Raw genomic sequence first — 20189 nt, 5'->3', positions numbered from 1 at the left:
TCACTGGCCGGTGTTTACCCTGTTATAGGAGTTGGAGGTGGTTTTTCTTTTTCTGTGGTAATGGGTTGTTCACGTTACAAAAACTATTGTTGAAACTATCACTTTGCAGCCTCCCTCCGGCCGGCACTGGAGCTGCGGTGGAGTCAGTGGCGAAGCCTGTATTAACAGACGGCCTACTCCATTTTCGCAGGACCATCCTTCCCCAGTGAGATAGGGCTGCATGAGACCTTTCCCGGGCTGAAATGATTGCTGGGCTGCAACGGTGTCCGACTCTCCGGGCTGTGCTAAAGCCCACGTAGTAATTCCCCACTCTAGCGAGAGGGACGCTCCGTGCCAGCTCCTCGCCTGCCGCAAGCTGGCAGGGGCACCGCTTATGGTGGGGTCTCCCCCAAATAACACTCAGGGCGCCGTATGCTCTGGAGAGCGCAGCATCACTCCCGGCAGCCCGGCCCTGCGGCTGGGTTGGTGCCCGGCGGGGCGGGGCTGGCCCCTGCTCGCTCTCCTCTGCTCCATGCTCATATTTGGCATTAGCTGCCGCTGCCTAGGAATTTCCCGTCATGCCTCCCGGGGCGGCCGGGCCTGTCATTCCTCCCCCGGGGGTGGGAAGGGAGGCGCTGCCGGGGCCGCCCCATGCGCGCTCTGCCGCTCCTCTCGCTCTGCCTGGCGGCCGCTGGCGTACCAGCAGGTAAGAGGCCCGGGGCCCTGCCCGCCTGGCTTCCAGAGCTGGCCCGGCCCCGCCCCGCGCTGCGCCGCGCCCGGGTGGGGGAAAGACCCCGAGGGGCAGGGGTTTGAGAGCGTGGGGGTGGTGCAGACCTGGGGTTTGGTGGGAAGAGGAGCGGCAGGAGCAGGCGGGGGGGCGATGGAGTAGGAGGTGATTAGGGTGGAGGGAGGGATGCAAAAGCAACACCTGCAGTGCGGGATGGGGAAACAAATAGCCCCAAGTGGCTTGGACAAGCTGTTCGTATTGAGCAGGATGCGACCTGACCCTGGGAGGCAGTGGTGTGGGTGGGGGGAATGATAGGAGCAGCACCAGAAAGGTGGGACCCTTTGGAAGTTGGGGCTAGGCCCAGCATGAGCTCACCCTGGGGTGCAGGTCTCTGCAGGGTTTGCATCAAGCTCATCCTTTCTTGGAGGAAAGAGGGAGATCATCTTTGCTGCCTTTCTTTGTAGTACAGCAGACTAAGTAAGTCTTCCAAATGTAAACACACAAACTATGAGAAAGGAGAGTGAATCCAGTGACTCAGCCTTTAATGGGTAAGGCTCTGTTCCTGCTGATGGCAGAGCCCTTTGGAGCTGAGAGCCTATAGCACAGGTTGGCATCCTATAATAATAATGAAATGCTCTAGTGAACATTTTCCATATTTACTGAAAGTTAATAACAAGGCACAATAACTGAAAATAATATTGTATTTTAAAATTAGTGCCTCTTTAAAATAAGTGTTAGACTTCAGATGGATGTACAATATATTTTTAGAGACTGCTGAGCTGCCTCTGCCCTTACTTTAGGAACAACTTGAGCCTTATTTATATTGCATATGTCATGGTTTGTCAGTTCCCTTAAACTTCCCCTGTTTTATAATCAAGATGGTTCTAAAAGTACACTGTTCTGAAAGATACCCAAGCAAAATATCTACTGTATACAGATGGTTTTCCTTAGTGATATGGGGCTCTGTTGGTGGCTTGCAGTCCATAAATGGTAACTTGGAATCCACCCACACTGTGGCCTAATGCCAGTTACTTTGAATCCAATGTTTAATGCTAAGAATCTTTTTTGTTTATATTTTTGTCCTTGCTGACTTGTTACTAGTGCTTACAGTCTCATTTTTTGATTATTTCTTCCTTCCTTTTGATTTCCCTGCTGCATGCCTTTGCAGTTTTGTCATTGTGCTTGAGCTACTTGTCTGGCGAGTCTTGTTAGTTGCATTACTTTTTGAGGTTTGATTCAGGACAAAAATTTCATGTGGCTTTTAATTTTAATCAGGCATTTGTTCCTAGTTTTTAAGATGACGGCCCACACTATTTTAGAGATTTCTCACTCTAGAAAAACAGTATTTAACAGACTACAATAAGATATTTATTCCATATTTAATTCCCTATGTGGTGAACAACTAATCATACTGCTAAATAACCCAGGAAGGTAAGTGTCTGTCTAGCAAAAGTCTGGGTTACAGAAAAAGAAATATTTGATAAATTAAACAGAGAATCTCTACTTTGGGATTGTGAAAAAAAATCTTTGTTATAGGTGGAGTCTTTATTCACTGTCCTCCACACATTGTAACTTACAGAAAATAAAGTGTCCGCGTAAGAGAGAGATCTCTCTGTAAAATTCTGCAGTGACTTTCACAAAGTCATTTAAGTCAATGGAGTCATACTATGTATAAATGAATCTGGAATTTGGCTTCTTGGTTTACATCCCTTTCTCTTAATCTTTCTTTGGTTCTTCAGAAGTCTCATCAGATGGGTCCTTTAGGAAGAAAAGTGTAATCACATATTTCTCCACAAAAAGAGCAAGCCATCAGCTTTAAACATGTCACATTTTGTCAACCATGTTGGCTTAGGTTTTTTGATTTGGCTACAAAATCACATAAATTAGTTGACTCTCGACAAAAAATAACATCCCTTCACTGAATGACCCTTCTTGTATCCAAATAGTGATGTTGACATTCTCTCACAGGAATTCACTTATTATAGATTTACTTGTTTTCACCTACCCCAAAAATTCTTCTTGAAAGCCTGTGTCATTAAAGGTAACTTGCACATGGGGTCGGGGGGGGGGGGAGTTATTTGTGCCCTTTTTTCCCTTCATGCATAATGAAGACTTGAACGGATTTTTTTCTGCTTGGGGTTTTATCTCTTCTACAGTACTCTCTGGTGACTGGTGAGTTAGTAGATGTGTTATAGCAGAAACTCTAAGGAAGTGAAGCTTGGTAAATTGAGGAGGGAGCTGATTTTTTGGAGATTGTTTAAAAGTTGTTTTATTTAGTTAAAAAAAATACTTGGAAGAAAAGATCTCTCTGTTAAGGGTTCAGCATCCCTCACAACTGCGACTGAGGACTGAGAAGACTGCCAATCTACAGCAGAGAAGTTCTAGTGAAAACAGGGAAGAGGAGTTTTGAAATTCTTGATATTTCTAAGGTTTAAAAAACAAGGAAGCAAACAAAACAAATTCAGCCTGTCAGAGGTTTTTTTTTTATATACAGTCAAGTAACAAAAAATGGACATCTAGTTGCTTTGGATCCAGGCCAATCTTTAATGCTGTGTATCAGCCTGGAAGATAATCCTAGTGCTCAGTAAAAGATTTTCATATAGATTAGTTAAAATAAAAATATGGAGTTAAGGATTAATATCCTCCTATGGAATATGTAAATGCATAGCAGACCAGCAGAGTTTAAAAAGGTAACAATTTGCAGTTGGCCACTTGAGCAAGGATGAAGGAAAGGGGGAGAGTGCATCCCACCATTTAAAGATTGTGCTGGCAGATTTGGAATGTCATGGATGGGTTTAAAGGGAATTGTGTTCTTTGTCTGGAAAACTGGTGACCCTTATGCTGTGGGTGAAAGTAGGGTACACAAGTCCTTAGGGCTACCTAATAATAACCTAATTGTAAATTATAATTTAACCTATTTGACTTCAGCCTTTTTTATTTTTTATTTAATAACTTCTTGTCCACTAGAATTATATGAAAACCACACAATTTTGGAACAGTTATTAGGAGAAAAGCATCTTTTTCTCAAATAGTTTAAGGCCTGAAAATTGGAACCATATATGCCAGAAACATGCTCAAAGATAGTTCTTATTAGCAAGTTGCTAATAGTTTCCATATCTGTGTAGACTTAAGTCTTAGTATTGCAAAATTTTGTAATATGCTTAATGGCATGGTTCATCCTTGTTCATGCTGGATGGGGGAAATGGCCTTCTCAGTAAGTTCTGTGTTTAAACATGATTCAACTTGTGACTGTAGTATAGGCAAGACAGGCTTAAGAGAGGACTATTATGCAGTTTCCCACTGGACTATCTCCAAAAATTATTTTGTATTATCAGTAGTAGATAGTGATCTCTTTTAAACCCTAAGTAGCAGTTTAGCAAAATATATACATGGTGGTAATGTAATTGCATTGTTAGGAAGTGCCACTCCATCCAGAGGATAAATGAGTAACTTCACACATTGAGTCTGGAAGTTTCTCCTGAGGGAATCTCTGAATCACTGCTCCTTCCAGGGAGAGTAAATGACTGTAAGATTCACCTGACAGAACACACCTCACTAGTACCATAAAATGACAATAAAACAGATGAAGACTGAGTGCTAAATATCAGTAACTTCACTCGGACTGCACAATGAAAAAGTAATCTTCAGTGCAAGAAATCTAAAAACTTCATGAGGAAGTGATCTCTGCCAGTTATAGCCAGAAGAGAATATCCCAGCAAATGTTCAGTTTTGGCTGAAAGGTTTTCCATACCCCTTTTCCTATGCATTTTGAAAAATCCATATTAGGCTAGTGTACAGGCAAGGATACAGCTGCTGCTGCTGGGCCGGAGTAAAACCAAGGGTAGTTCAGGCAGTCTAGGCTGTTTCACTTACAGCACTTTAAGCTACTGTGTAGGGGAAGAGTGAAACTGATTTGTCTGGGGTTGGATTTACAGTGGTCTTTGTAGCTCCTGAGGGCGAAATTGGCTAGGCTTTCATCAGTTTCATTCTAGAGTTGTTGGCAGCACCCTCATGTGAGATTGGGGAATGGAGTAAGTGAGAAGAAGCACACTCTCTGAAGGGACCACAGTGGGAGGATGACCCAAAAAAATCCAGAAGGAATTTTAAGGAGAGGTGAAATGCATGAATCCCCTTGCCTCAAACCAAGCAGAAGTGTAAAGTGTCCCAAAAATACTAAGATAAGAAAAACAACTACCCCTAATGTAGGGTGGAATGTTGACTAAAAATCCCAGGATGAGAAAGGGGCCCAAAAGATTTCTAGAAGAGGAGAGAAATTAATTAAAAAATGTTGGGAAAGGAGAAGGAAGGTACAGAGAGAAAATAAATTCTTAATTTCAGAATGAAAATTCTATATTTGAATCTTTTGGCTATTAGTGTACTAGTTATAATCATACCAGTAGCCAAAAGAGACTCCAGAATAAAATTTAAGCATGGGATGGTGTGACATGCCGGGGTACAATCCTGACTAATGAGTAGCTGTGTCACCCCTGCCCTGTAATCTGGGGTGCCCTTTACAATGCCTTACTGCTGTAGCCTCCAGCCTGGACTGCTCACAAAACAGCCTTCAGCACGTAAATCGCTCCCATCTATGTCTGTATGTGCTGCAGCCAGCCAGCCACACTTTGGCTCTTACCAGCCTTAAGGTTTCCACAGGGTGACCCCAACAACTCCTAGTCCCAGATTCCCCTCCAGAAATGTATGTCCTGTACTGCCCAGCCCTGTCCTGGACAGTACAAACATACTGAGTACATTATTCTCTTAAGGGAATAATATAGTCACAACTTGTTACCCCAAATGGAGTTACCCAAACACTTCAACTTGAACACACTGGATTAGCTAAAAACAATGAAACCAATATATTAACTGCAAAGAGAGATCTTAAATGAGGAAGAGTAATGAGGCATGAAAGTCAGAAATGATTACAAGAAAAATAAAGATCAAACACTTTCTGGAGCCTAACATAAAAACTATATTAGATTCAAAGCAAAGTGTTGTTTTTTTTCCTTACCACCTGCTCTTGGCAGTCTTAAAGAGTTTGATCAGTAGGTCAGGACTCTCCCCCAGAGTCCTACGGCTGCTTCAGTTGCAAAGAATGCAATGGGGCGTAGGGGTGTGTGCTTTCGGCTGTGTCCCCCTCCTTTTTATAGTTTCAGTCCCCTCTTGAAAAACATTATAGCTGAGACTCATGGGACAAACAATTTATGTGGAAGGATATTCCCTGCTGGGTTTTTTTCACCTGTTTCCCCCTGCCCTCCCTGCTTGATATCTCTGTTTACTTCTTAAGGCAAGCATATATCCCTTCCTTTGTTTGGGGCAGACTGATTTCTGCCTGGGAAGGGCTGTGGGGTTTGGAACATATGGTGGTAACATCTTGCAGGGGAATCTTAAAACTTCACATTATGTGTTGTCACACACTTTTACTGGGTCAATAATGACCAGCAAATTATGAGCTTTCAAATGATATCTTACAAGACATACTTTGTACAATGGTTTGTAGGGTGTGAATACAGGGAAGTATTCCATCACAGATGGATTGTGGGATCCCTCTGTAATGACAGAAATTAAATTAAAGCACTATCCAGTTTCTCTGATGATAGCCACCATGATGAACAGATGCAGCATCTCCCTTATCCTGCCAGAATTCCCTGGACAAAAACAATTACTCTGTTTCAGGCCCTCTACCACCAGTCAGTTTTAACCCCTCACCAGAAGGCATTGAAAGCCACTTATTAGCAGTAGTGGCATTTCACACGCTCTCCCTGTAAGGAGCACACATGGTGCCAATTAATCATTTTGTCTGTGTAACTGCTTTAATCTCTCTTGTCAGGTTGCATTCTGGTGTAGGTACAGTATGTATAACTGTAAACTTTTAAATACAAGGCCATGTCTACATCTAAAATTTTGCAGCGCTGGTTGTTACAGCTGTATTAGTACAGCTGTATAGGGCCAGCGCTGCAGAGTGGCCACACTTACAGCAACCAGCGCTGCAAGTGGTGTTAGATGTGGCCACACTGCAGCGCTGTTGGGCGGCTTCAAGGGGGGTTCCGGGACGAGAGAGCAAACCGGGAAAGGAAACCAGCTTCCCCGCGGTTTGCTCTCTCGGTCCCGGAGCCAGCCAGCAAACCGCAGGGAAGGAGACCTGCTTGCTCGGGGTTCCGGGACCGAGAGAGCAAACCGGGAACGCCGCGGTTTGCTCTCTCGGTCCCGGAGCCAGCCAGCAAACCGCAGGGAAGGAGACCTGCTTGCTCGGGGTTCCGGGACCGAGAGAGCAAACCGGGAACGCCGCGGTTTGCTCTCTCGGTCCCGGAGCCAGCCAGCAAACCGCAGGGAAGGAGACCTGCTTGCTCGGGGTTCCGGGACCGAGAGAGCAAACCGGGAACGCCGCGGTTTGCTCTCTCGGTCCCGGAGCCAGCCAGCAAACCGCAGGGAAGGAGACCTGCTTGCTCGGGGTTCCGGGACCGAGAGAGCAAACCGCGGCGTTCCCGGTTTGCTCTCTCGGTCCCGGAACCCCGAGCAAGCAGGTCTCCTTCCCTGCGGTTTGCTGGCTGGCTCCGGGACCGAGAGAGCAAACCGCGGCGAAGCTGGTCTCCTTTCCCGGTTTGCTCTCTCGGTCCCGGAACCCCGAGCAAGCAGGTCTCCTTCCCTGCGGTTTGCTGGGTGGCTCCGGGACCGAGAGAGCAAACCGGGAAAGGAAACCAGCTTGATTACCAGAGGCTTCCTCCTTCCACGGAGGTCAAGAAAAGCGCTGGTAACTGTCTACATTGGATTACCAGCGCTGGATCACCAGCGCTGGATCCTCTACACCCGAGACAAAACGGGAGTACGGCCAGCGCTGCAAAAAGGGAGTTGCAGCGCTGGTGGTGCCCTGCAGATGTGTACACCTTCAAAGTTGCAGCGCTGTAACTCCCTCACCAGCGCTGCAACTTTCTGATGTAGACAAGCCCCAAGTCAAGAAATTCACAGTTATGGTTGCACAGCAACTCTTTCTTTCTTTATATATGTATTTTGCCCTCTTGTGAACTAGTACTCAAAGTGAGGATTAGTGAGGAAGTGATGGCATGATTCCCCTTCTTTCAACTGTCTGTAGCGAGACAGATTTCAGCACTGTTAGTGTGAATTTGTGTGCAATATAAACATGTTTTACATTTTAAATTTTAAATTTTCCTAATTTTTGTGGGATTAAAATCTCAACCTTAATGTGTTTTCAAAAAAAAGTAATGAAACAGTAGTAACAGTAGCACGATATTCTGTATTACGATAGTACTTCTTAAAAAACCTTTTCTGAGGAAAAATGTAATGCCCTGCACACTCTCTGTGTGTTGGCATGCACACCTGCTTTTACTGACTGAAGCACAAAGAAGTTGAGTGATTTTCCTGTGATCACACAGTGAGTTAGTACCTTAATCTGAAATAGAACACTAGACCCTCCTGGCTTCTAATCTTACTGTATTTATCATTCCTGGTCAGAAATTGTGAACAGCTTTGCCATTTGACTTGTGGAGTTTAGAGAGATGCTGAAATGAATCAAACTATTTTAGCAGTTGTTGAATTACAATGCATATAGGATTGCAGTGGGTACTCTGTAGTTTCCTCAAACTCTGTCTACTTAGTCCTTTTTAATTTTGAACACTTGTCTGAATAAATGCAGTATTTCTTTTTTGTTTCTTTTTAATTGTCATTCAGTTGTTACATAAAATATAGAATGATGCATTTTTCATCCAAAACATGACAAGTTACAGTAATGTAGCAGTTCAGTGTAACATTTTTTCCGGCACAACACTATTTGCAATATAATAGGTGGCAATCCCTTGGAGTTCGAGGGTGATCATGTTCCATGAAATGATAACCAGTTATCGCTGGTGGATCTGCAGGTGGCTAATAAGACCAATCGGGGATCCAGAGATCTTATCACAGTTGGAGTAGACTAGGGATTGGCTACCTTTGGCACACGGCCAGTCAGGGAAAGCTGCTGGCGGGCTGGCACGGTTTGTTTATCTGCAGCATCCGCAGGCCTGCGCTGCTTTCTGGAGCCCCCATTGGCCTGGAGTGGTGAACTGCGGACAGTGGGAGGTGTGATTGTCCGAACCTGTGGATGCTGCAGATAAACAAACCACCCACCCCGCTAGTGGCTTTCCCTGATGGGCTGCGTGCCAAAGGTTGCTGATCCCTTGGGTAGACATTTCCCGATGGAAGGGGCAGATCTGGATTATTGAGTCGGGCTGCAGTGCATTCCTTCCTCCTTTTTTGTTTCTCCATTTCCTGTTGTCTTCACTGGATCTGAAAATGCTGCGATCCTTCCACAAGGTCCATCTCCATTTTAGTCAGTTGAGGGCTTGGGTTTCCATAAGTTTATGTCAGTGTTGCACTTCTTCATGTTGGCTTTGAGGGTGTCTTTGAAGTGCTTTTTTTGCTCTCCCCTCATCTGTTGGCCTTGGCTCAGTTGTGAGAACATGACTGCTTCAGGAGTTGATTGTCTGGCATTCGAAGAACGTGACCAGCCCAATAGAGTTGGTGGCAGATGATCATAGCTTCAGTGCTAGAGGTTTTGGGTTGGTCCAGGACACTGATGTTGGTGCATCGGTCATCCTACTTAATTTGGAAGATCTTGCAGAAGCACCATTGATGGTGTTGTTCAAGAATCTTGAGGTGTCAGCTGTTCGTGATCCAGGTTTTGGCACCATATAGGATAGCGGGGATAATGATGGCCTGGTACATGAGAAGCTTGGTTTGGTTCTTGATGTCACAATCTTCAAAGACATGTTTTCTCAAGCATCCGATAACTGCAGTGGCACATAGGAGGTGGTCTTGAATCTCCTCATCACTGTTGGCTTTCTGTGACAGATAACTGCCGAAGTAGGGGAAGTGCTCAGCGTCCCTCAGGGTCCTTGTGTTGATCTTGATTGCAGGATCCTGAAGGTTCAGAGCCTGCTGGTGGAGCACTTCAGTTTTCTTGGTGTTGAATGTGAGGCCTAGTTGGTTGGGTGACCGTTGTTTACTCCTTCACATAACACAAGAACCAACAGTTTCTTGTTCACGTTTTCCACACTATTCTCAATTTTATAGACTTCTGTCATATCCCTTCTTAGCTTTCTCTTTTCCAAGAAAGTGCCATTCTTTTTAATCTCTCCTCATATGGAAGCTGTTCCATACCCTTAATCATTGTTGTTGCCCTTCTCTGTACCTTTCCCAGTTCTTATCTTTTTCTGAGATGGGGTGACCGGAACTGCATGTAGAATTCAAACTGAGGGCATACCATGGATTTATCTAGTGGCATTATGATATTTTCTGTAACCTTATCTATCTCTTTCCTAATGGTTCCTAACGTCTGTTAGCTTTTTTGACTGACAGTGCACATTGAGCAGATGTTTTCAGAGAACTATTTACGATAACTCCAAGATCTTTCTTGAGTGGTAACAGCTAATTTAAACCCCATCATTTTATATGTATAATTATGTTTTCCAATGTACATTAGTTTGCATTTATCAGCATTAGATTTCATCTGCCATTTTGTTGCCCAGTCCTCTAATTTTTTGCGATCCCTTTGTAACCTTTTGCTGGTCTTCTTTGGACTTAACTATCTTGAATAATTTTGTATCATCTGCAAATTTTGCCACCTCAGGGTTGATCCTTTTTACCAGATCATTTATCAATATGTTGAACAGCACAGATTCCTGGGAGTCACCACTATTTATCTTTCTCTACTGTGAAAACTGATCATTTATTCCTATTTTTTTCCTGTCCTTTAAACAGTTACTGTTCAGTTTATCCATAGTCAGGATATACCAGGTCCTACAGTTCCAGTTATCCTGTACCAGAAGTTTAAATCTTCTCCATATTTTTACTAGATGCAATAAAACTGTCATTTTTCAAATATCAAACATACTACCTGTTGTGTCTTGTCATGGTGTGACCATGCAGGGAGCTTGTTGAGCAGTAGAATTTTCAAAAGGTGTTGTCATTGGTATTGCATACTGCTATAACAAATGGATGTAGAGAAGCTCCCCAGGTTACGCAAACCTGACTTACAGAAATCCAGATTTACGGAAATAGTTCCATAAGTTCCGTAAGCTTTTGTTTGGCATAATTGTTGGAGATAACGTTCCTGACTTACGCAAAATTCAATTTATGCAAGGCATTCCAGAACAGAACGCTTGCATAAGCCAGGGAACTTCTGTATAGACATAATGTTGTGTAAATGTAAAATCCACCTATTAACTCAGGGTTGTCTAAACACAATTTGTACTGATTAATTTAAATCATTTGAGAAACTGATCCAGTTACATCAGTGCGTGTGTAGACATGCTTAAACCAATTAAGGGTGTTTAGACAGGGGTTGCACCAATCAATTTCTAAACCAATGGGCTCAACCTATTTACCATTATGGGCTGCATATGCAGCTCTCTGTGTTGTGTGGGTCACATCCACACAATATACAGGGCCGGTGCAAGGAAGTTTCATGCCCTAGGCGAAACTTCCACCTTGCCCCCCCACTCCCCCCCCCAGCCTTGTGGCAGCTCCCCGCCCCCGCTTCCGCCCTGAGGCGCCCCCTTGCAGCAGCTCCCTCCCCCCCACCTGGGGAGCCATGCAGCACTTCCCCACCCCAGATCACCTCTGCTCCGCGTCCTCCCCGAGCATGCCACCCCCGCTCTAATTCTCCTCCCAGGCTTGCGGTGCTAAACAGCTGATTGACGCTGCAAGCCTGGGAGGCGGGAGAAGTGGAGCAGTGATTATGCACTCGGGGAGGAACCACTGTAAAAAAAAAAATTGGGCACACCGCTTTTTGGTGCCCTCAAATCTTGGCACCCTAGGCAACCGCCTAGTTTGCCTTAATGGTAGCACCGGCCCTGACAATATATGTACTCTCTTTTTGGCCCTGAGGATGTCACATAGGCTGCAGCTGTATGCTGATTGGGTTGAGAACCACTGTTCTAAACCAATTTAACTAAAATTGGTATGGGGAGGGAAGGCCTCAGTTTGTTGTAGGTCAGTTACACTAGAGTTGGGGAAATAGATCCTTTTTCAACTATTTTGCTGTCCCTCTACCAGGATGTTTCACACTAAACTTTCATTAGCATTAATGGAAATTGAAGAACTAAAATCCTATAGCAGTGGGTGACAGGATCCTTTGTAGTAGACTTCTTTGTTATAAATAGAGGTCTTATATTCTTATAATCCATTTTATAGTCCAGATTATTCTTTTGAAATCCTGCAGAACTGATTCTATATTGATTACTATTCGAGCTAAAAACTTCAGGGGGTTTTGTCTGAAAAACTGCAAGTTTAATTTGACTTGCAAGTGTCATCCCTGTACTATTTCTGGAGCTGTCCTTTTTGTTTTTATTTTTATTTTATGTATTATTTGAAGCATTTAGAACAAATATGTTAGATGCTTCACAGGGGACACATAGAAGAGAGCTTAGTAGTAGTAGTAGTAAATATTTATATTATGATGTTGTAAGCCTGTTGTAGGCCCCATTGTTCTTGGTTCTGTACAAATACAGAAAAGAAATAATCCCTGTCCTGAAAAAAACGAACAGATGAAGGATGTGGAGTAGAGGATGTGGATACAGTACTGTAAGAAAATGAGTTTAGTGAAGACGTGATGCTACTTTTTCAGTAACAGGTATTGGAGTTCTCTCTCTCTCTTTTTTTTTTTTATAATTGGATCTAGAGGGTGGAAGGAAGGGAATAGGGAAAAAGAGAGAGGCACAGTTTATCACCTATCTAGCCATGTTCAGCAAGCTGTTTTCTGTCAGGGAAGGAAGAACAAATGAGAACTGTGAAGGAAGCTAAGGAGCTATTGAGGAGCACAGCTTGGTGAAAAAAATCAAAAGGGAACAATGAGGAAGCTAATTTATTTTAAGTCCAGGCTTCCTGAAATTCCTGCTAGAAATCAGGTAAGAGAGAAAATCAATGTTTAGAAAATGTGAGGTCTAGCGGTTTGTCCCAGGAATTGGCTTCATGCAGTAGAACAGGGGTGGTGAGATGTCCAGCTTTCTGGGCCAAAGTGCTTAAAATCTGAATGATGGAATTGAGGGAAAAGTGGAGAAATAACGTGTCAGGAAAGAGGGGTGAGCAAGGGCACGGGTTACAGAAACGTAATTGAGGCTTTTCAGTTTAGGCATAAAGAAGTGTAGATGGTTCACGGTGGTTGTATTTCATTTCACGTTGTAGGTAGGTAATGCTACAGAACTGAGTTCTTAGGAGTGATATGAGGAGCGACCATGGAAGCTTGATGAGTAGATTTTATTAAGGCATCCCAAACACTGGGACAGCATGGAAAAAGACAGGGAGACATGTTGGAGAAAGTGCCACCCTTATTAAAACTTCTGTTGGCAGAGCAGTGAAGGTGGGAAACATAGAAAGAGACCAGGTCAGAGGTGTATAAAATTTATTAATACAAAATTAGACCAGGGCTGATAGTTGCTAGAAAAGTCTTAGCCACAGAATGAGTTTTTATTTGCATGCTTCCATAACCCACCACTTTGTATATAATACATAATATATTTTTTTAAGTTTGTGATTCCAGGCAGTTTTGGGGCTTGTAGAACTTGTATGAGTACTCCATGTTTTCTTTCAATGGAAGGTGTATAGACTGTTGGTCCATAATATGCAACTTCAGCAGTTTCATTCAAATGATAGTTCATTGCCGTTCTAAGTGACTGTCATGCTCTACTGTGCTAATGATTTTTGCCCAAAGACAGATCTATCTACTCAGTAGATGATGAACAGTTTAGAATTAGCCATTACTGTTTCTTGGGACAATTTCCTCAGCTTTTTCTTTTAAAAGCTCTAGAATATGTATTGATAACATGTCAGATTATATAGATAGCAAATCTGGTGGGTAGTGCCTAATTCCAGACACAGTCTACTGTGTACATCTTTTTAAATTCACAAACATCAAGATCTGCAAATTGACTTAATAGCCATCCATCTATATGGTTTATCCAGTCATTGTCGTCTTTGTTTATTCAACAAGCTGCTTAAAAATGCCACCTAAGTGTCTAAATGATAGGTCATATCTGCTTCAGTCTGAATCTCTAAATGTATTCACATCAACAGTGGAAAAATGTATAAATATGCATGCAGGATAACCTCTTTTTGAATCCTCCATTGGTTCTCCCTTTTCTATCACATCAAACATAAGCTGTTTGTATTTGCTTTCGGAGCCCTTCACAGTCAGTCCCCACCCTACCCATCATCTCTCACTCATTACTGAATGTTGAAGTTCACCTCTGATCGACCTGTGATGCCAGTTTCCACTGCCCATTTGTTACATTTTCAAACAAGCACTTCCGTACTTTCTCCCATGCTGCCCCTCATGCTTGGAAGGAGCACCCCATAAATATCTGCAGAGCTGTCTCATTATTTACCTTTGGATGCCCGCTTAAAACTCTCCTTTGCATTGATGCATACAGAAAAATTGACAAAAGTTAGGCTGTTAGTGTGCTGCCTAGCACCACCATTGCTGACTACCTTCGCCTCATTGTTTCTTAATATTCCCCATCTGTCTGTGTCTAGCTGTTGTCTCTTGTCTTAGGCTTTGATTGTAAGCTCCTTGCGGCAGGGACTGTTTTTGTTCTGTTTATACAGTGCCTAACATAATGGGGTGCTGGCCCAGGACTGGGGCTCGTACATGTTACAGTAATATAAATAATAAAAACAAAGTATATTTTTAAAAAATACTATGAAAGTGGAAGGGAGTAAATACTGTTAATTATTAATCCTCTATACTGTTATGGCAGAAGGTGCAGATGGCTTGCGCATGAGGGGTTATTGAGGCATAAGCACCCTACCCAGTATGAAACTCTCCATAGAAGACATGAAAGATGCCCTGCAGTAGTCACATCTAGAAAATTGTTAAAGGTATTTTGTGAGTTAAAAAGCTCCTCTCTGGGCCTTTAGACTTCTCTGAGCTTCCTTTCTGTTGCAGAGCAATGCCACAAAAGGAAGATTAATGGCCCAGGTACCTTTTACAGATCACTTCGTCCCAGTAGATTCTTGGACTAGGGGTTTCCTGGATGTAAAGTGAAGGGAGTGAGGGAAGAAATGGGGCTCAGATATGTTTAAATTGTTGGATTGGTTTGAAATTGGTGTGCAAGTCTAAGAGAGACAGAGTCCAAGGCAGTTGCTTTTAATCTTGGTACAGGGCAGAGATGCCTTACATTAGGTTTCTGTAAGAGAGAGTTGCCTAAGGCCAGTCTGTTGCTACCCCTGTTCAAGGAAACAAGACTCATGTACATTTTGTAAATAAACATATTATACTAAGAAAATGCCAAGTTCTGTGTTAGGGTTTTGCTCCAAGTGGGAAACTGACCTGCTAAGCCCTGAAAACTACTACTGCCCAGTAACAGGTTAGCAGAGTTGGAGTATATCAGAAGAGCTCTGTATATCTCAAAAACTTGTCTTTTTCACCAACATCCTATAAAAGATATTACCTAAGCCACCTTGTCGATCAAATGTGGCTGTTTTACTTGCATTCTCAATTAGCCCCAAAGGAAAAATATATTTGTAACTCTTCTGCCAGTTGAAGCCGGTAGCAACCAGGGCCAGGTTCAGTCTCTAGAGGTTCCTTTTCAACAATACAACATGGAACCAGCTCGAGTCCCCACTCAGTAACATGGGAAAATTACACACCACCCCATGGTGCCTCTGCGAGGCAATACTTCCCCACTCAGTAGCTCAGAGTCTGAGTGTAGAAAATAAACTTTTAATGAAAGGTGGGAAGTCACCCGACATTATTAGGGAAAATGCTGCAAGAGGGATTCATAATTATAAAACTGACCACGACACGCACCCCAGAGTGTGTGGGGCAGTGCCTTCTGCCTCATGCTCTTGCCTTCTACAACAGAGTTCCTTTTCCGTGTCCCTCTGTGCTCTCTCACTGTACCCCACTCTCAGTGGTTGTCCGTGGTCAGTGAGAACCCAGGGTTCAGAGGCGCATCTGTGTGAGTTCACCTCCCACCCTGGGAAGAAGGCACCTTGCTTGCTTCACCATCTGAGCACTTGCTTTGGCTGGCCAGCTCTGCCAGCCGCTTGTTTGGCTCACCGCCTCGCCAGCCACTTGTTCACCAGCTGTCAGTCACCTTCTGCTGCTACCTGTCTCTCTATTGTGACCTCTGCACATCAGTCTTGTAGTAATTTTCAGGTCTTTGCAGGGTGAGCAGAAACATTGCCCCCATCTCAAGTGATGTCAGCTCTCATTTGACTACTTTAATATAACCAAGAGGCTCCTAATGAAGCCTATTGAGCTTTTTCTTTGAACAGGAGTGGAGGACAGGTTAAATCAAACTGGGGACCTTTGGGGGGAGTCCACACCTCCTGGGTGGGACATCTGTCCCCACTCCTCTTACTTTCATAGGGCTCTGGCATTTGAGCCCCTGACTTAATGAGGTCCTTTCAGCTGAGGGTGACCCCCTCATTTGGGACAGGTTAAGCACAGGTCTGCTCCCCTTTATTTATACGGTAATGACAACATTGGTAACAGCAATTCATTACCCCTGCATTCAGTACCAAAGTGATTTGTAACCCAACACCAGCCATAGTTGATTACTTTGAGCAACGCCGCTTTATCTGCTGGATATCGAAGCAGAGTAGGTGTGTTCCTGTAAATACAGTTTGCTCCTGAAGTCTCTCTACCTCCCAGCTAGCTGTCAGGGGAGAAGTCATTCAGACCCTGCTTACGCATTTAATAGCTGATGTCATTGTCTAAGAGTGCTAGCAAGCTTGTCCTACTAGCAGACTGCTGATTATATGGACTATGCAGTTCTAGAGAGGATAGCTACCCTGTTGATGTAGATCTTTTTCAGTGGTTCTCAACTGGGGGTATACAGAGGTCTTCCAGGGCATTGGTTCTCAACCAGGGTCCCAAGGCCCCTGGGGGACCATGAATAGGTTTCAGGGGGTCTGCCAAGCAGGGCCAGGATTAGACTTGCTGTGGATCTCAGCAGAAAGCTGAAGCCCCACTGCATGGAGCTGAAGCCTGAGGCTCTGAGCTCTGTCACCCGGGACTGAAGCCAAAGCTTGAGCAGCTTAGCTTCATGGGAGCCTCTGTGGCATGGGGCCCTGAGCAATTGTGGAGTCTTTATAGCATGTTGGGTGTGTGTGTGTGGGGTGGGCTCAGAAAGAAAAAGGTTGAGAACCCCTGTTCCAGGGGGTACATCAACTCATCTAGCTATTTGCCTAGTTTTACAACAGGCTATATAAAAAGCACTAGCAAAGTCAGTACTAATTTCATAAAGACGATGGCTTGTTTTATACTGGTCTATGTACTATATGCTGAAATATGAGTACAATATTTATATTCAAATTGATTTATTTTATAATTGTAGGGTAAAAATGAGAAAGTGAAAAATTTCTCAATAATAGTGTGCTGTGAGACTTGTATTTTTATGTCTGATTTTGTAAGCAAGTAGTTTTAAAGTGAGGTAACACTTGGGGTATGCAAGAGACAAATCAGCCTCTGAAAGGCGTGGTAATCTGGAAAGGTTGAGAACCTCTATCTAAAGGGCTCTAAATCTGTGTTGCAGATTTGCTTTGTGTAAGCTGTGGATATCAGAAATCGTATCAGAAACTCAGCATTCTGAAACGTGATTGTCATGGCTAATGGCAAGGCAACAGAGTATGAATAAACACTTTTATCCTTCTGACAGGCTTCTGTAGATTTTTCCTCATTTGCAGTATGTTTAAAAGAGATGCATATACTCTGTATGTATATAGCTACACAAAGAAAAATATTAGTTTAAAAAAAAGAAAGCTAAGGCTGAAAGTGTTTCAGTTGACTCTGAATAAAACCCCCAAAATTGCTTTCTTTACAAAAATTCTACATGTTTAAAATATAAATGACCTCTCCACCCAGAACCCCACTACCACCTATATCGAAAAGTCATTCCATCCTCACCTCTCCCATGCCAGTCTCCTGCCCCAGTCCATGCAACTCCTCTTTCTGACTCTTTTACTGGCTTTGTTTTGAGACCAGGAATTGTGGCCCTATGGCACCCTTCTGTGGCCCTCCAAGATCCCTTCCCTTTTGCCCTCAGTTCAGTGTTCATACCTCTAGTGACCCTCTTGGTCCTTTCCCCTCTGGTCTCCTACACATCCTGTCCATGGTCCACCACTTCTGGATCAATGTCTACTGGCTGTATTAGCACAGCTTGAAGTCACCAGAAAGTCAATTTATGTTTATAAATTATATTAAACTTTGTTCTATTTACATGTGAAAACAGGTTTGTAACTCCCTGCTGACCCCAAAAGCAAAAAGTTACTACTCACCAAGGCCAGGAAAACAAAACAGGTTTTCTATGATTGACGGCCTGTTACACATCAGGTTTGAGATACCTTGTCAAAACTGCTTGCTTACTATGTACTAGTGATGCTTAATTTTAGGCGCTGCTGCTAAAAGATCATTAATGCTTCCATGAGCATTAATTTTACCTACACTTTTTTTAAAGGATAGGATGTTTTAAGGAGGAGAAAGATATGACTTTTTTTAAAATTTGCAATCTAACTTGAATACGTTGTCTTCTGATTGCATATACTTTTTACTCATAATACTGTATACAGTAGAACCTCAGACCAGATTTATGAACTGACCGGTCAACTACACACCTCATTTGGAACTGGAAGTACGCAATCAGGCAGCAGCGGGGGGGGGGGGGGGAAGCAAATACCGTACAGTACTGTGTTAAATGTAAACTACTGAAAAAATGGACAGTTTAAAAAAAAATTGACAAGGTAAAGAAACTTTCTGTGCTTGTTTCATTTAAATTAAGATGGTTAAAAGCAGCATTTTTCTTTTGCATAGTTAAGTTTCAAAGCTGTATTTAAGTCAATGTTCAGTTTGTAAACTTTTGAAAGAACAATCCTAATGTTTTGTTCAGAGGTGCGCACAACCTCCATTCCTGAGGTGTTTGTAACTCTGAGGTTTCATTGTACTGGCATATGTTCTAAGATTATGGTTCTTCATATTTCATTCTCTTGAATATGTCTAAGATTTGGAAAGATTCAGTTCTGAAAAACTTTCATTTAGTGATGGTAGTTTCACAGTATTTAGTTGGTAATCATTCAAGTTTATAGTATTGGAACTAGGTTTTTTCCTGCTTTCATATTATTCAGTCACTAGCACTCAGTATGAGCACTCTGAAACAAATATAGCTTCAAAGAAGGTATGAACACTGAGGATTAACCCAGTTTTTATATATTACCAGACATTTTAGTATGTTTTCAAAAGTTTGCTTATTTAAAAGGGGGGGGAGGGGAAATCTGTAAATCAGATGACCCCAATTAGCTTATGTTGCACTTTATAGAATTTTCTATGTTCTGTTCTGTATATAAAGTTGCATCAGTGGCTTAATAGCTTTGTTACAATGCATACGCTGCTTTTTTTAAAAGATTAATTCTAGAGTTCTGGCATGTTAACAGTACTTTTCAGGTTGTGGATGCAGTGTTTGGTGTATCTTCTTTAGACTATTAAAAAACAAAAAGATAATTAGTTTATGTATGACAGCATTGACCTTGCACACTCACAAGGTTACTTTAGGTGCAGGCACAGCGCAATAGGATGGTAATCATTGCATTTTTAAAGAAATATTTTACTTCAGTTGCTGGATGCACAGGCTTTTCTTGTGTGCTTAACATTTTTAAACATTGTTTTAAAGATAAGTCAGAACACATAACTTTACTAAAAGGTTGTGGTGATAATTAGTATTGATAGGTTGTTTTTTTTTTTGCTGAGATTAAAAAAAGGAATTTTTAAAAAAGGAATCTAATGATTCTCAAATGATACTCTGTACCAGGCCTGCACAACTTGTAAAGCGGCGAGGGCCATATTACTCCAAAGAAAATAGCTGAGGGCTGACCCCCCCGACCCTGCCGCCTAGCCCCCCTGAAATACTCCCCTCCCCCCGCCCACCCCGCAGAAACAAACCCTCCTTCCCCAGCGCTGCCCCACCGAAACATTGAACCTCGCTAATATGTTATAGCGGGTCCCTAGGATAGTATAATTAAGGTAAAAGAAAAATGTCTTCTTGCGAGAAGTAGAATAAGATCCTCCCCTCACTTTGTAATCAGTTGCCCTGTTGAATGAATGAGGTGTGATTGAGGAAGGCGTGAAAGGCAGCACCTCCAGACAGCTGCAACTCTTGGAAAGGGGATGGGAGCCAGACCAGATCAGTAGAACAGGTCAACCACTGACTCCTTGCTCGCCTCCTCAGTCCCCCACCCACCCCCGGCTTGCCTCCTCATCCCCTGCCGCTGCCCCCCGACTTGCCTCCTCAGTCCTCGCCACTGCCCGCTCGCCTCCTCAGCCCCCTTCCCCTGCTGCCGGCTCACCTGTCCCCATGCCACTGCCCGCCCACTCGCATCCTCAGCCCCACCTGACTCGCCTCCTCACCCCCGCCACTACCCGCCCGCCTCTTCAGCCCCCCTCCCTTACCCGCCGCTTGCCTACTCACCCCCCACGGGCCGCACAGTGAGCCCCACCTAC

General features: G+C 43.4%; 1 protein-coding gene across 6 annotated transcripts in view; it reads left to right on the top strand.

Moving 5' to 3' along the window:
• Positions 1 to 503: 503 nt before the first annotated feature.
• MSRB3 (methionine sulfoxide reductase B3) overlaps positions 504 to 20189 on the top strand; it is a 146057-nt gene continuing 126371 nt past the window's right edge. Inside the window, exon 1 of one of the 6 annotated variants that reach the window (XM_030548812.1) lies at positions 504 to 685. In XM_030548812.1, the coding sequence (XP_030404672.1) occupies positions 512 to 685 (174 nt within the window). In that variant the 5' untranslated portion in view covers positions 504 to 511. The remainder of the gene's footprint in view (positions 686 to 20189) is intronic. The other 5 variants (XM_030548811.1, XM_030548816.1, XM_030548819.1 and 2 more) reach the window with 5 other exon arrangements.

The sequence above is a fragment of the Gopherus evgoodei genome, chromosome 1 (assembly GCF_007399415.2).
Source record: "Gopherus evgoodei ecotype Sinaloan lineage chromosome 1, rGopEvg1_v1.p, whole genome shotgun sequence".
In the NCBI taxonomy this organism is placed as follows: Eukaryota; Metazoa; Chordata; order Testudines; family Testudinidae; genus Gopherus; species Gopherus evgoodei.
The sequence above is the reverse complement of the archived record's forward strand: the minus strand, read 5'-3'. Positions and strand labels throughout refer to the sequence as shown.